Raw genomic sequence first — 17,509 nt, forward strand, 5'->3', positions numbered from 1 at the left:
TCATCATAAAAAGCAATTAAATTGGTCTGACATGACCTGTCCTTCATAAAGCCATGCTGATTACTGCTCATAATGTATGTGATCCCTTAACAAGCCTTCAAATAACTTGCCCACCACGAATGTCAAACTTATAGGCCTATAATTGCCAGGCTGAGATCTTACTCCCTTTTTAAATATAGGAATGACATTCGCCTTCTTCAAATCCCTAGGTACCATACCTGATGAAAGCAAGTGAGAATATCAGAAACAAGGGCCACTGTAATTCTGCCCCTAGCTCTCTCAGTACCCGTGGGTGTATTCCATCTGGCCCAGGTGTCTTGTTTACATTTATCTTGTGTAACCCTTTAAGCACCATATCCTGTGTCAACCACTGTGTAGTTGGAGCTGAGGCAACAGTGCAGCTATTGGGTGGGACTTGGCCCACTGACTCCTCTACTGTATACACAGAAGAAAAGAACTGGTTAAGCACATCTGCCTTTTCTGTATCCGCTGTAACCATATTGTTACTATAACTCAATGGGGCCACACCCTCAACCTGCATCTTTTTACTATTAATATACTTAAAAAACTTTTCGGGGTTAGTCTTGGCCTCCGCCGCGATGGGCTCCTCATTTTCTATCTTTGCCTTCCGGATTGCTGTTTTGCAACACTTGTTATAGTGTTTATATTCATTAAATGCAGCTACTGTCCCCTCTGACTTATATTTCTTAAAAGCTTTCCTTTTTTTCCCTATTAACTTCTTTACCTCAGTGTTAAGCCACATAGGGTGATTCTTAACACTTCTACTTTTTCTTATTAATGGAATGAATTGAGAACAGTAATGATTTAATATAATTTTAAATGACAACTGTTTCTGCTCTGTGTTTTTATCAGAAAACATAATGCCCCAATCTATGCCCTGAAGCACTACCCTTAAGGAGCTAAACTTTGCCTTCCTAAAATTCAGTGTCTTTGTTGCCCCAGTGTAAATTTGTTTCCTGCACCAAACATCAAAAGAAATAGCATTATGGTCACTATTACCCAGGGGTTCAACCACTTGCACATTTGCTATACATTCTGGGTCATTAGAGTTCACTATATCCAATATAGCATGGTTCCTGGTTGGCTCCTCAACAACTTGTGACATAAAGTTATCATGCAGCAAGTTTATAAACTTGTTCCCATTTACTGTCCTGGCAGTACTATGGCTCCAGTCAATATCAGGATAATTAAAATCCCCCATTATAATCACTTGCCCCAAACTAGCAGCCTTTTCTATTTGCAACAGGAGCTGAGCCTCCTCCTCCTCACTTACATTAGGGGGTCTATAGCATACCCCTACAATTAGTTTGGTAGATTCTTTACTATCTGTAAGAAGCTCAACCCATAAGGATTCAGCTCCCTCTGTTACCCCCATCACTTCCTCTTTAATAGATTCACGGGAGGAGGGGGTTATTCTTCCCCTTTAAAGAGTGCTGGCAAGGCCCCATCTAGAATATGCTGTTCAGTTTTTGTCTCCAGTGCTCAAATGGGACATTATTGAATTAGAGAGGGTCCAGAGAAGGGCAACCAAGCTGGTAAAGGGTATGGAAAGTCTCAGATATGAAGAAAGACTGGCCAAGTTTGGTCTGTTTACACTGGAGAAGAGGTGCTTAAGAGGTGACATGATAACTATGTATAAATATATAAGAGGATCATATAATAATCTTTCTAATGTTTTATTTACCAGTTCTTCCAACGGACACAAGGGCCCACTCCGTTTAGAAGAAGGGAGGTTCCATTTAAATATTTTTACTGTGAGAGCTGTGAAGTTGTGGAATTCCCTCCCCGAATCAGCCGTGCTGGCTGATATATTATATAACTTTAAGAAGGGGCTGGATGGATTCTTAGCAAGTGAGGGAATACAGGGTTATAGGAGATAGCTCTTAGTACAAGTTGATCCAGGGACTGGTCCGATTGCCATCTTGGAGTCAGGAAGGAATTTTTTCCCCTCTGCGGCAAATTAGAGAGGCTTCAGATGGGGTTTTTTGCCTTCCTCTGGATCAACTAGAAGTGAGGCAGGTTGTATATAGGTATTATGGTTGAACGTGATGTCTTTTTTCAACCCAACTTACTGTGAAACCACATACAGAGGACCCCAACCCTTTACTTATTATTTTCCTTGTGGGAAACATAATTCGGCCATTGTAAAGGAGGTTTCAGTTGGCAGTTTCTCTGTTATTTGTTCTCAGCGCTATATCTGCACTGTTATTTACAGTGTTGCTTGGAGCAAACCAAAATAAATTCCAGACGATACGTTATCGTGACACCTTTATGTAAAGTAGATAAAAATGAACAAAAATCAGTGAAAACATTCTGTGCAAACATATACTGCATGGAACAGGATACTGCTTTAGCAATATTATGTTGTATAATTTTTCTTTGCACTATTATTATAGTTATTCAGTATAAAATTGACAAAAATTGCAACTTCAAATAAATAATAAATTCAGATTTCTGCCACAAGGTAGAACATTCATTCCTGAGAGAATTCAAGCCTATATACTATACTATACTACTGTATAGTTTAACCAACAGGTGGTCAAACAAATGGATAGTAAAATTCTACTGCAGATCCTCTTCGCTTCCTCTTTTGTAAGGCATGTACCCCCCAACATTTTTCTGCAGCAAATAACATTTCTAAACTGTAAATGTTAGCTTCATTATGTCAGGATCACAAAAGGGTCTGTAGAAACCAGCCCAACCTGCCGTACAAGTCCAAATGGTTGGACAGTATAGTTGCAACTGACAAAACTGCCTTATCAAATGTATTTATGTTTGGCCAGCTTTAGCCTATAAATTATAATAAATTGGATCAGATGAACTACATAAACTTTTAAGGACTAAATCAGACCGTATTTTAATAGAATCCAGACTAACTTTCTGTGTAGTGGGACAATTATTTACTATGCTAAATTCTTGTGGGTTGGATTGGGTGGTATTTAAATAAGGATATCATAGTAAGATATATCATAGTAAGTCTGTAGGGGCCATTAGCAAGCCATGTACCTACACTAAAGTTGAAAATACGCCTCGCACTATAGCTTACTTTTTGGGTGCACTTGCATGTAGTAGGTAAGTAGTTCAGGTGAGAAGGAAGGCACACACTTGATCAAGGCACACCAAATAGAAAGTTAAAATAGATTTTTATTTGAATTACTTCTAAAAGATTGTTTAAAATAACATATGAGGGGAGCAGGAAAGGTTAAAAAGAGAAAGCCCTATGTTTGTTGGAATTGGAATGGTTTCACTTTCTATATTATAACATTATAACATTGTTGCAAGTAGAGATTAAGTAACTGTAGTTGCTACTAAGAGACAACATTTATAAGAATTCTACAAGTCCAAAGTGAATAGGTCGCACTGTATCAATTGTTGAAAGCTTACGTGTGTTGGTACGGATTTCCTACGGTAAGTAAGGGATTTCCCACAATAATGCCTCAGGGATCATATATCATTTTTCCATCGCCTACACAAAATGCTTTCTAGATACGACTGTATGGGAGTTATAGTTCACGTTATTCCACCATACCGAGGTTATCAACTATATCACTGCGATGTTAAAGAAAGGTGAATGTTTTAATAAACGTGCATCGATTGAGCCTTTATTTCAACACGGCACTAAGAGGGATTAAATTGACGATTGCAAGTAAGTATAGCTTCTTACTGCAATATATGCCGAGCTCGATCAATGGGTTGGGCCCTGTTTCAGCACTCTAATCGAGTACTTTAAATCAGTTCACTAGGGCACTAATATCCTTTATTCTCAATTGAGCAAAATAGCTCACTATATTGATCGAGAATTGTACCAAAGGAGCAAAGCGGGATTCAAGCTAATGGATCGGCTATTATCTTAACCAGACGGTAAGTATCATATACATAGGCTTGATATACCATACACTAATACGTTTATCGCAGGGAGCTGATTGTCAGTACTTTGGGCTACCGGATGCGCTCTTTTTTAGGCTAAACGGTACGAATTGTGCTTTATTCCCAACTAAACAAGGTAGCTCTCTGTAGTGCCCGGAAAGTATGCACCATAAGCTGAACAGTGTTCAAACTATCAGTTCAGCTGTTATCCTAACAGAAGAATAAGTATCATATGTGCAGGCTTGATATACATCGTACAGGGCCACTTATCATAGAAAGCTAGTTATCGGTGCTTCAAGCTGGCAAGTGCATCCTTTTTAAGTTGATCAATGCTAGTTATGCTGCTCATACATCGACAGGCCCGGAAGCGATAGATTTTACTGCCGATACTCCCCATCTTACTCGGGGATTACTTACAATTACGATGTACCGCTAATCCCATCCGGCAAACTGCCTATACCGGGCGGTATCCGCAACTGCCGCTATACTTGTGATGCTAATTAAAGGTGCATCACTCAAACTCTCCGATCGTACAAATCTAACAATATTACCCACGCTTATTCACCTAAATATCTCGGTGCGGTGCAGTAAGCTTACTCCCATTCACATTATTCAAGCCGGATAACTTGGGGGCACCATTCCTCCCATCAAAGCTTAAGCTCTAAAAAACGGCTATTGGTATCCCTTGGCAGCCATAAACTGGTGCCATCAACATTAACTGTCCCTATTCTCTTTAGTGCCTGCCATTATCATTGATTTAACATCAGCACAACAAACAACAAACAGAGGGCTTAAGGGCTCTGGCACAAGGGGGAGATTAGTCGCCCGCGATTTAAGGGCTCTGGCACAAGGGGGAGATTAGTCGCCCGCGATTTAACTCCCTGTTCGCGGGCGACTAATCTCCCCGAGTTGCCTACCCCTGCCATCCCACCGGCGAACATGTAAGTCGCCGGCGGGATGGCAGACGCGGCGGTGCGATTTCGCGCAAATCGCCCCGCCACGTCTGCCATCCCGCCGGCGACTTACATGTTCGCCGGTGGGATGGCAGGGGTAGGCAACTCGGGGAGATTAGTCGCCCGCGAACAGCGAGTTAAATCGCGGGCGACTAATCTCCCCCGTGTGCCAGAGCCCTAAGGGCTCTGGTACACGGGGAGATTAGTCGCCCGCGGCAAAACTCCCTGCTCGCGGGCGACTAATCTCCCTGAGTTGCCTTCCCTCTGCCATCCCACCGGCGAACATGTAAGTCGCCGGCGGGATGGCAGACGCGGCGGCGCGATTTCGGGAAATCGCCGAAAAAGACTCGCGAGTCTTTTTCGGCGATTTGCGTGAAATCGCGCTGCCGCGTCTGCCATCCCACCGGCGACTTACATGTTCGCCGGTGGGATGGCAGAGGGAAGGCAACTCGGGGAGATTAGTCTCCCCGTGTACCAGAGCCCTAATAAGACGCCGACGCGCGTTTCGCATATAATGCTTTATCAAGGCGAAGCCTTAAATCCCAGAGTAAGCTGGGGAGTATCGGCAGTAAAATCTATCGCTTCCGGGCCTGTCGATGTATGAGCAGCATAACTAGCATTGATCAACTTAAAAAGGGTGCACTTGCCAGCTTGAAGCACCGATAACTAGCTTTCTACGATAAGTGGCCCTGTACGATGTATATCAAGCCTGCACATATGATACTTATTCTTCTGTTAGGATAACAGCTGAACTGATAGTTTGAACACTGTTCAGCTTATGGTGCATACTTTCCGGGCACTACAGAGAGCTACCTTGTTTAGTTGGGAATAAAGCACAATTCGTACCGTTTAGCCTAAAAAAGAGCGCATCCGGTAGCCCAAAGTACTGACAATCAGCTCCCTGCGATAAACGTATTAGTGTATGGTATATCAAGCCTATGTATATGATACTTACCGTCTGGTTAAGATAATAGCCGATCCATTAGCTTGAATCCCGCTTTGCTCCTTTGGTACAATTCTCGATCAATATAGTGAGCTATTTTGCTCAATTGAGAATAAAGGATATTAGTGCCCTAGTGAACTGATTTAAAGTACTCGATTAGAGTGCTGAAACAGAGCCCAACCCATTGATCGAGCTCGGCATATATTGCAGTAAGAAGCTATACTTACTTGCAATCGTCAATTTAATCCCTCTTAGTGCCGTGTTGAAATAAAGGCTCAATCGATGCACGTTTATTAAAACATTCCCCTTTCTTTAACATCGCAGTGATATAGTTGATAACCTCGGTATGGTGGAATAACGTGAACTATAACTCCCATACAGTCGTATCTAGAAAGCATTTTGTGTAGGCGATGGAAAGTAGATATATGATCCCTGAGGCATTATTGTGGGGAATTCCTTACTTACCGTAGGAAATCCGAACCAACACACGTAAGCTTTCAACAATTGATACAGTTGCGACCTATTCACTTTGGACTTGTAGAATTCTTATAAATGTTGTCTCTTAGTAGCAACTACAGTTACTTAATCTCTACTTGCAACAATGTTATAATGTTATAATATAGAAAGTGAAACCATTCCAATTCCAACAAACATAGGGCTTTCTCTTTTTAACCTTTCCTGCTCCCCTCATATGTTATTTTAAACAATCTTTTAGAAGTAATTCAAATAAAAATCTATTTTAACTTTCTTTTTGGTGTGCCTTGATCAAGTGTGTGCCTTCCTTCTCACCTGAACTATGTACCTACACTAGACAGTTCTGGCTTAGACATGACCTCATGCAATCAGATATTCAAGCAGTGGGCTGGAATGCAGTCATGTCAGATTACTGAAGGATAGAGATGTAGCAAACTGTTCGCCGGCGAACTAATTCGCGCGAACATCGGGTGTTCGAGAACGCGGAAATTCGCGAACTTTTGGCGATGTTCGCCATTTTGAGTTTGCCGCGTTTTTTTTTGCACCGCGTTTTTTTCGCCTCGGTTTTTTCCGCAGTGTGTTTTTCGCTTCGGTTTTTCGCCTTTGCGTATACATAGGAATAGCTTGCGTTTTTTTTTTTGGCGTTATGTTTTGGCGGTTTTTTTTTGGCGTTATTTTTTGGCGGTTTTTTTACAAAGTATTTTTCAGAGAAATTTTTGCTTGGTCCCCCTCCTGCATGCCACTGTCCAGGTCGTGGCACCCTTTAAACAACTTTAAAATCAGTTTTCTGGGCAGAAATGGCTTTTCTAGGTTTTAAAGTTCGCCTTCCCATTGAAGTCTATGGGGTTCGCAAAGTTCGCGAATATTCGCAAGTTTTGCTGAAAGTCCGCGAACGGGTCCGCGAACATTTTTGGCGATGTTCGCTACATCCCTACGGAAGGAAGTGCAGGGAATAGATCAAATAGATCTGAATCATGAAGGCTAGTCTACCAAATGTTATGGCACTGGTAATGAATAGATTTTATCTCTTAAATGTCACACTACTTAAAATGTGCACGTCATGGCTAAATTCAGTATAAAAAATAAAAAGACATAAAAATTCTGCACTTAGGGTTACTCTAGTCTAGAACATTATTATACTCATTATAATACAGTTTTAAAAAATGTCTTTTAATTTGTTTGTCCTATGAACAGACACATGAATGGCCCGCCATTTACCTGTCATGACTATGTGGAATAGTATTAGTAGTCCATTTATTTTTATTATTATTCGAAGACCCCACAACACTGATAAATTAACCCTACACTATAAATTATGATATGTGCTGCAAGCAAGGTTGTCACTGCTAATACCACCAGTCAACTTTTAGCATTGACATTAGCATAGTTATGCAGACAGTGCGCAAGGAAACGTGGTTTATTTGAATATAAGTTTCTTATTATATATTAAGTGGGTTTCCTTCAGGGACTCCAGGCAGGTTAATTGGTACCTAATAAAATTGGCCCCACTGTGTGTGAATGTGAAAGGAACCTTAAATTCCCTTCACTAGGGCAGGGAAAGATGTAAATAATATATGTTGACATCTCTGTAAAACACTGTGGAAATGTGTTGGGGCTATATAAATACCAGCAAATAAATAAAGGTAAAGCTGGTCATGTGTCGAACAGTTTTCTGGCCATCTAACTGACAAGCCACAGACTTAACTTACGGAGGTATTTTTCAATACGATATGGCAATTATTATGTTGGCTTAAAATAACCAATGAAATGTTCTTCAACTTCAGCTTATTCTTCCACTTCTTTTTCTTCTAATCGCTTCTCCTCCTATAGTTTTATGGGTACAACACCCCGCTTGTGCTTTTCTAAGCCATCCCGCCCCCTTGTCTTTTTGTGGCGCCACTCCAAACACCCCAGTATTTCCATTGACTCTGACGGGGAAGATTTTCAAACTGCTGCCACAGCTTTAAAGCTTTGGATGACCCAAGTTGGGAGGAGCCAACAACAGCCAAGCAATTTCACCAACTGGCATTAATGGGGAAATTTAAACTGTTGCCACTCTTACAGCTTTGATGCTACACTAACCAAACTTGAATCACATAGTTATGGGGTCAGCCATTTTTTTGGATGCCCAAAGTGGGTGGAGCTACAAACAGCCAATCAGATTTTACCTTTTGACTTTCAGTGGAGGAAATTCAACATGCTGCTATTCTCACAGTAATAACGTCAGGGACCCCAAACTTTGTAAAGTTAGGCACCAGGTAACTGTGGTTCAAGGTAAGAAAAAGTAGATGAACCACCAACAGCCAATCAGATTTTATCCATTGACTTTCAATGGGGAAATTCAACCTGCTGCCATTCTCACAACTTTAACACCAGAGTTCCAAAATTCTTCACAGTTGGTAACTAGGTGACTGTAATTTTAGGTTTAAAAAGTTGACAGCCAACAACAGCCAATCAGATTTCACCTATTGAATTTTTTTGTTTAAATTTAAAATGCTGCCATTCTTATACTGTTTTTGCCAGGTTCCCCAAACTTTGCAGAGTAAGTCACTTGGTGACAACAATTCAGATTTGAAAAAAGTGGGTGGAGCTACAGACAGCCAATCAGATTTATTTCATTGATTGGGGAAATACTGCCATTCTCACACATTTAACGCCAGTGTCCCCAAACTTTTCACAGTTGGACACTGGGGGACAAAGGTTAAAAAAAGTGGGTAGAGCCACCAACAGCCAATCAGATTTCATTTGCATATATTTAAGCTGCTGCCTTTCTCACACTATTTATGCCAGGGTTCTCAAACACATCAGTCACTGGGTGACTACGTATTGAATGTTAGAAAATTAGGTGGACCCACCAACAGTCAATAGCATTTCTTTAATTGATTTCAGTGGGGAAATTTTAACTGCTGCCATTCTCACATGTGAGCCAGTGTCCCCAAATTTTTCACAGTTTGTCAGTGGGAGACTTAGGTTAAAGGTTAGGAAAATCTGTTTCCACCCATTGAATTTCGTTGGTTTATATTTAAATTTATGCCATTATTTAAGTATTAATTCCAGGGTTGTTAATCTTTGCAAAGTTAATCACTGTGTATTTGGGGTCAAAGTTAGAAAAAGTGGGCGTAGACACAATCACATTTCACCTATTTGCATAAAATACTGTCAGTCCCACAATGTTTACGCCTGGGTCCTCAAACTTTGCAGAGTTGGTCACCGGGGCACTGCAGTTCAAAATAGGAAAAGTGGGTTGGGCCACTAACAGCCAATCATATTTCATCCATTGTATGTCATTGGTGTAAATTTAAAATGCTATCATTCTCACACTGTTTATGCTAGGGTGCCAAAACTTTGCAGTTTGTCACTGGGAGACTTTAAATTGCTGCCATTCAGACACTATTTATACAAGGGTCCCCAAACTTTGCACAGGGTTTTTTTTTTTACTATATAACCACAGTGGTCTAAGGTTAGAAAAACTGGGGGGACCCAATCAGCCAACAACAGCCAATCAGATTAAATTCAGTGATTCACAATTTTCAAACCAACAGGAAGTTTGTTTTCTACAAGGCATCAAGAAAACGTCAAGTTATTTAATTTAATATACTCTAGAACTTTTAGCCAAATAACATTTACAACAGCCATCCCAAAATAGCATTTTTTTTCTTTCATCCTCTTTTTTTTCTGTTTTTCTGTCTGTTTAGATTTCACACAGTAAACAAAATGTCTGTAATGCTGAGAGTTTCCAGGAAGATTGCCAGAGAAAACTTTCAGCTCCATAAAAAGAAAAGGATTAAAGAATTAAAAGGACACAACTTTGTATTCTTTAATTTAACCCCTTGTACTCACATTGTTCTATGTAGTTGTGTCATTTTAGTTTGTATTTGTGGTCCTTATGTTGCTTAATATTTTCTTCTGACAGTGCTGTGGATTAATAGGATGAATATAGCAGTGCAAGCAATTACTAGTAATATGTGTAAATGACAGTTAGCAGTAAGCACAGAATGGTCCCAAATATGGCTTTATATCAGTTCCTCCCATAACATAAACATTTCATCTGCAAGTTTATTTATAAGCTCACATGAACCTTTTCCTGCTAACAGAAAGACTTTTCTCTGTGTTCTCTTTTCTTGCAGTTCTTCCACAAGTGATCTCTCCGGCTACAATCATGAGTTCTTAAGAAGCAATATAGCTCCAGACCCATATCGCTCGAGAGGAAGCATGGAAAGTTTGGATCAGGCGTCTGCTGCATATCATCACTGCCACCTTTCACCAGCAAAGTCTACTAATTGCATAGATCAGCTTGTTTACCTCCACAACAAAAGAGATTCTGCTTATAGCTCATTCTCAACTAACGCTAGCATCCCAGAGTACCACAGCTCTCAGTTTAGCAAGGAGAGGTCTTATTCTATGGAAAGTATGCACTCTCGTAGTAGTGTGCCAGAAGGCATTAAGCACGCAGACATTAAATACATAAAGACCGTCTATAATGTACAACGTGGAATCTCAGAGTATGAAGTGAATTCCTCTTCTGTAATGAATCGGAATTACAGTAGACAACCTGCATACAATAGGTACAGTATTGGCCCTCATGGGAGATTGAATCAGAGCAGAATGTTTTCTGAGAGTGATGGGTTTGAAAGATCAGCACCTTTGCCTCCTACTCGTAGTGACAGTTATGCATTAACAAGGCATCACGAACGTAGCCCACTAGTAAAACCCAAGCAGATTTATTCTGAAGCACCACAGCCAGGGCGGCCTATTCTTCCTACAGGAATCTACCCTGTACCAGCCCCAGAACCACACTTTGCTCATGCACCACAGCCTCCAAAAAACAATAATGGAAGACTTTATCCAGCACTAGCCAAAGAGGGGTCTTATCTGGCCAAATCTTCAGAAAAACTTCCTCCCTGCTCTGAGTTTAATGAAAATGATGCCCAACATTTAGGAAGTAAGTCTTTAGGACATTGTTCCATGGACCATTCCATTAAAGACAAAGAGAAAAAGCACGAAGGTCCCACAGGCTTTTCTCACTATAAGATTAATTTTTCTGTTGGACCTGAAATTCCCACCAGCTCTTTAACTTATGACAAAAATGATCAATACCCTTTAAGCCTGCACAAAAATGGCACAAAGATGGCAGAGAAAAATGATTCTTCTGTTCATACTGATGCTCAAAACAAAAGTGAAAGGCATGGATTCTCAGTTTATGCTCAACCTGCATTCCAAAACGAGTGGAATGATAGCAAAGCAAAACAGTCTACAAACATCATGGATTTACATCGAAATTCATGCAGTAGTGATACCCAGAAAGAGAATGAATATTGCAATCACTTAATCATTGCTTGCTCCTCACCTAATAAAATGGATGACAGAATTAATCGACAGGCTGATCACAGAAAAAAACTGACAAGTCTGACTTTTACAGTACATGTTGATGATGTTAATGGCCCCAACAGTAATCAACTAAAAGCTGACAAGTTACCTTCGCCTTCTCAGAAGAAAAGCTATGATTTTGCGAAAAGAAGGTTAAGTTCAAGCAGCTCCCAGAGTAGCAAGACAGATGGCAACAAACTTTCCTCTGTTTTAGACAAAGTTTGCAAGATTGAGCAGCGGGAGCAGGAGAACCAGAGATCCCAAGTTCTGTGTGGAAACATTAGTCAGTCAGGGCCAAGTACTAGGGGACAGAATAATAGAGGATCTTTAACCATGGTTGAAGAAATTAGAAACAAGTTTATTTGCCTGGATCAAACTTATCATAATGAATGGCATAGACTTTCAAGCTCAAATAGTAAAGAAAGAGCTACAGGTATGAACCAGATAACAAGACATGGTAGTGTGCATAGTATAAAAAGATGGGATGCAGAGGAGCAAGTTGAAAAAATGTATTCAAATAATCAAGAGCAAAACGTTTTACAAATTGTGCCAGATGATGATAAAAGAAGCTTTGAGTCACAAACAATGCCAAATAAAGATGATTTGCAATGCGCTGCACAAGACACTCTGGGATATAATAGGGCTTACAGAAATAGTGTGAAAGTTGCACAGTGTAAAGTTCTAGAAGCCACATCTTATAGGCGTAAAGATTTAGAAATCAGCCCGCCTCACTATAAGAAACCAGAGAACAATGAAAGACCTGCTTCAGCTCCATTTAGAAATAAGTCTTCATCCTTGTCCCCTCATGCTCCAAAAGAACGCCACAGTGTCACTCCTACAGATAACTGTGCTGGTATCCAGGAAAGCCAAGGTGTTTCCTTTCCATCCCGTATTGGAGCCAAGAGACTGATAACAGCTGAGCAGAAAAAAAGATCCTACTCAGAGCCAGAAAAGATGAATAAAATTGGAGCATCTGAAGGCAAATCAGCACCCCTGGCTGTTCCCAAAAAGCATCCAAATTCTAGCTTCTTAGAGAACTCTGTGGAAGATAGAAGGAGAGTATTTGAAAGGGATGGCAAGGCATGTTCAACTACTAGTTTGTCAAAGCCACAGCTGAAACAGCTCCAACAGACTGCCCTTGCAGATTATATACAGCGTAAGATGGGCCGAAGTCCATCCTCCCAGGAGACAAGGACATTAAAAGAAAGTTCACAAAGTACCTACTTCTCAGGGAGTATAATGGACAACCAGAGTTTGATTTCCACATCTAGTATGAATTCTCTTCATGAACACAGTATGTCCTACCGCAACAGGGAAACTATGGAAATGCTTTCTAAAACTGGGCGTGTTTCTTCTACTCTTCCTTCTGGTTTAACAGGCTTCTTTGATCTTAGCAGCTTTGAGGATAACACTGAATATACAGACTGCAGGAGTCGTAGTAACTCCTTTGCCCATCAGTTAAGGTCTGAACGTTTACCAGATCACAGATACAAGGTGGAATTTGGAAAAAGCAGGGAAACCAACAAGCCACAGGAAGCCACATTGCAATCAGATGATGTTGTGGGTATGACAAGGAGTGAACAACCTGGTAAATTTGCTTCTGCTGAGGATTTGCTGGACAGATTACCACAACCACCTGCTCTGCATGTGAGATCAAGGTCGTCACCTGCTAGTGATAAGAAAAGCAGGGTAAGTTAAAAAATAATACAACATTTTATTATTTAACTGTTAATGTGATAAATTACAGCTATATTTGCAATTGGACCTCTGAAGGGCTGCAGGTATCATATTCCTACAGAGTAGTTCCCTTCACTATAATGCATGTGTTCTAAAACATGCTTTCTTATGAATGTCATGCTTGATTGAACTATGGGAACTATAGCTAAAGGAAATTATGATTGGGGGTGTAGGTTATCAGCTGTAGAGCTATTAAATCTTATATCATTCTGTTTTTTGCAAGCAGTGTATGTCACTAAAAAGCAGCCTTCTAAAATGGCGGGACACAAAAGGGATGTTATCCCATGTACATCTCACAGTGCCCATAGACTGAATGCTTTCTTCTCTACCTTAACTGCAGTATCTGGGGAGAATGGCCAGTTGAATAGCTGACATCCTGCATGATGAAATTTACCACAAGGCATCTGTCGTTCCTATTAAGTAGCAGTTCTCATTTTTTTCCTCTCGCATTATGCTCCACAGTCATTTTCTTTCATTTATGGGTTGTCTCCCTTTAACATTTGGCATATAAGTTTTACAAGCTCTGTATGGGCCAATCTGCATTTTATCACAGCTGTGGCTTCCCAATACATTTTAAAGGCATCTGTCGTGCCTATTATGTGTAAATATTTTTTATAAGAATTCTCAGTTTAGTTTCTGTATGTATTTATTTTATGCAGGTGTATTATATACGGTTGTTGCCTTCATGGCTTTACTGCTATTGCAAATCTTTTTTACATACATCTAAAAGATGTTCTCATAAACAAAGAAGGTATGTTGTAGATGGGAGTACTTCAGTGATGCTAAGGAAACTAGATAGATTAGCCACATTAGTGCCACATAGAGCGCCATATTTATTCTGCAGAAAGAGCCCTAGAAGCTCTCTCCATTTGTTTAAGATAGGCACTGCCATTTTAGATTGGTCTCCCTAGCTTCCTGCTGCAACTTTGGCCATTGGTAGCTAAGATCACACATTGTGATGTGAGGGGGGAGTGAATTCTTATGCATTCTTATAAGCAGGAGAAGGGAGAGAGCTGTGCAGACTCTGGTCCTGAGAATGAATGATTTTTCTGAGTGAGGAAGGCAGATACTAAAGTACACATATACACAAAAGAAGACAAGAAATCCTGTTTTTCTTTTGATAGAGGTCTTAGTGCAGTTTTTCTGTGAGTGCTTGTGGCTGTATCTACATAGACCTTTCTGACAAAGCTTACTTAGTTTTTACCATTCCTTCTCCTTTAAGGGTAAAGTCACACAGAGCTACTAGTAGCAGCTTCTTGTCATGGCTACAGAAATAGACAATACTGATCATTTACTGAAAACTGTCTCTACGTGAGTTTTAGCAGAGGCAATTCTCAGTATTGCCTTCTAAACTAGACTGATTTCTAAACTAAGGTCTATTGGTCTTAGTGAAACTGTTTGCACATGGATAGAAAACTGGCTACAGGATCGGGTACAGAGGGTGGTTGTTAATGGTACATTCTCTTCTTGGAGTAAGGGTCTCACTGGGGTCCCTCAGGGTTCTTTACTGGGTCCACCTTTTGTTTAACTTGTTCATAAATGACTTAGGGGAGGGTATTATAAGTAATGTATCAGTGTTTGCAGATGACACAAAACTCTGCAGACCAGTCAATTCTATCCAGGATGTGGCATCCTTGCAGCAGGATCTTGACCAACTGGCAATCTGGACGGCTAAGTGGCAGATGATTTTATGTGGATAAATGTAAGGTCATGCACCTGGGATGTAAAAATATGCAAGCCACTTATACCCTTAAAGTGATACTGACACCAAAAAATTTCTTATAAAAAATGAACCTACTTCCAAACCTACTTATAGGTCATCTTGACCTATAAGTTTTTTCCTAAAATCCTACTGAAGATCCTGAACCCGTCTGTCTGGCAACCCGAATGTAGCTTCTCAATCGGTCAAAAGGACTACATCATAAACTGGGAGGATTCAGCTTGCCGTTTGCTTCAAAGAGTTCCCCCTCCCTCCCTCCCTCCCTCCCTCGCTCCCTCGCATAGCATCGCATGGAGTTGTGAACTAGATAGCAGGCAGGCTTGATCTTTCCATTGCTGTGCCCCCTGTTCTTCCCGCAAAGAGTTTAAATAGCTTTCCCGTGCCTGCCGGCTTCTAAGGGCCCTCCCCCTCCCCCTCCCCCTCCCCCTCCCCCTCCCCATTACACATAGACAACGGAGCTGAGCTTTTATGACACACCGGCTGAAAGCAGAAGGGGCATTGCAGGTTTGTGATTGGGCATATTTATTCACTTGGGAGGCATTTAAATTAATACCCGGAAGAGGGGAACAAACATGGCTGCTCCGTGGGTCTGTAATTCGTGCTACCATAATTATGAAGCGAAAAAACTTTGCAGATTTAGTTTATAAGGAATTTAAAGTTGATACAAATTAAAACACAACAGCAGGTGTAAAAAAAAATTTTAAGTGGCTGTCAGTATCACTTTAATGGGACTGCACTAGGTAAATCCATAATGGAGAAGGACCTTGGAGTCCTTGTAGATAATAAACTTGGCTGTAGCAAGCAATGCCAGGCAGCAGCTGCAAGCCAAACAAGGTTTTAAACTGTATTAAAAGGGGTATAGATTCACGGGAGGGGGTTATTCTTCCCCTTTACAGAGCGCTGGCAAGGCCCCATCTAGAATATGCCGTTCAGTTTTGGTCTTCAGTGCTCAAACGTGACATTATTGAGTTAGAGAGGGTCCAGAGAAGGGCAACTAAGCTGGTAAAGGGTATGGAAAGTCTCAGTTATGAAGAAAGACTGGCCAAGTTGGGTCTGTTTACACTTGAGAAGAGGTGACATGACAACTATGTATAAATATATAAGGGGATCATATAATAACCTCTCTACGCTTTATTTACCATTAGGTCCTTCCAAAAGACACAAGGGCACCCACTCCGTTTAGAAGAAGGGAGGTTCCGTTTAAATATTCGTATTTTTTACTGTGAGAGCTCTGAAGTTGTAGAATTCCCTTTCCAAATCAGTCATACTGGCTGATACATTATATAGCTTTAAAGGACAATGAAAGGTTAATATAAATTAAAATTAAGTCTAAAGGCATTCTTTACTTACTGCATATCTAAATTCCCAGATCCCTGCTTGCTTCTCTGAGATATGGTGCTGGCAGCCTACAGCAGTGTGAAGACTACAGTGACATCACTGAAATATCTCTGTCCTTCCTGTAGGCTGCCAGCGGCAGCCTTACTATTCTCTGAGCATGTGTGTAACTTGATCCTGTCTCCTGTTCTGAGCTACACATGCCCACCAGCCAATCAGAAACAGATCTGGCAGAGGGGAGGGGGGGGAGGGAATGAAACATATATGCAGTATGAAGCAAGGAGGGAAAGGAAGAGAGAATGCCTTTTTAGAGATGGCTGCCTGTTATAAAATGTGAAGTAAGTGTGACTGAGTAAATATTTGATTAGGTGAGCCAAAAGTGTGGCGTTTTTACTAAACAATAGGAGGACTATTGGGCAGTATGCTTTTTAAATTTTGACTTGCATTCTCCTTTAAGAAGTGGTTAGATGGCTTTTTAGCAAGTGACTGAATACAGGGTTATGGGAGATAGCTCTTAGTACAAGTTGATCCAGGGACTGGACCGATTGCTTTCTTGGAGTCAGGAAGGAATTTTTTCCCCTCTGCGGCAAATTAGAGAGGCTTCAGATGGAGTTTTTTGCCTTCCTCTGGATCAACTAGATGTTAGGCAGATTACTATGTATTGTCTATGGCAAGTTATTTTCTGGAGTTTAGTAGCCATGAAAAAGTAGCTACAAGTAGCTCAGTGTGTCTTCAATGCAGCTGAACAGAAACTGTATGTGCATAGCCACCTTTCATTGTTCTGTTTATTTGGGTCAACAGCCTGAACAATGTGAACTGTATTATTTAAAGAAATGCTTCATATCATATTCAGTTCCTTATCTGCTTTCATCTTAGCACAGCAGATTAAATTTATAAACAGGACAAATAAAATGATTTGTGATCAGACAGGGTTGTCTACCAAAACTCACCCCTGACCTGGCATATATAGACAGTCCATAGTGCTGAAACTGCCCAAATAATATTGAAAATATTTTCCCAGCTTAAGTACTAGCTAATTGAGACCAACAGCAATTTATCTTAAAGAAAAAGATCCACGGTTTATTTTAATTC

The 17,509-nt window shown here is 40.6% G+C and overlaps 1 protein-coding gene across 1 annotated transcript in view; it reads left to right on the forward strand.

Moving 5' to 3' along the window:
* The window catches only part of shroom3 (shroom family member 3), a 135,805-nt gene that overhangs the window by 72,000 nt on the left and 46,296 nt on the right, over positions 1-17,509 (forward strand). Inside the window, 1 exon segment of the mRNA XM_031903546.1 lies at positions 10,386-13,314. Coding sequence (XP_031759406.1) covers positions 10,386-13,314 — 2,929 coding nt within the window.

This window comes from Xenopus tropicalis, chromosome 1 (genome assembly GCF_000004195.4).
Source record: "Xenopus tropicalis strain Nigerian chromosome 1, UCB_Xtro_10.0, whole genome shotgun sequence".
Classification (NCBI taxonomy): domain Eukaryota; kingdom Metazoa; phylum Chordata; class Amphibia; order Anura; family Pipidae; genus Xenopus; species Xenopus tropicalis.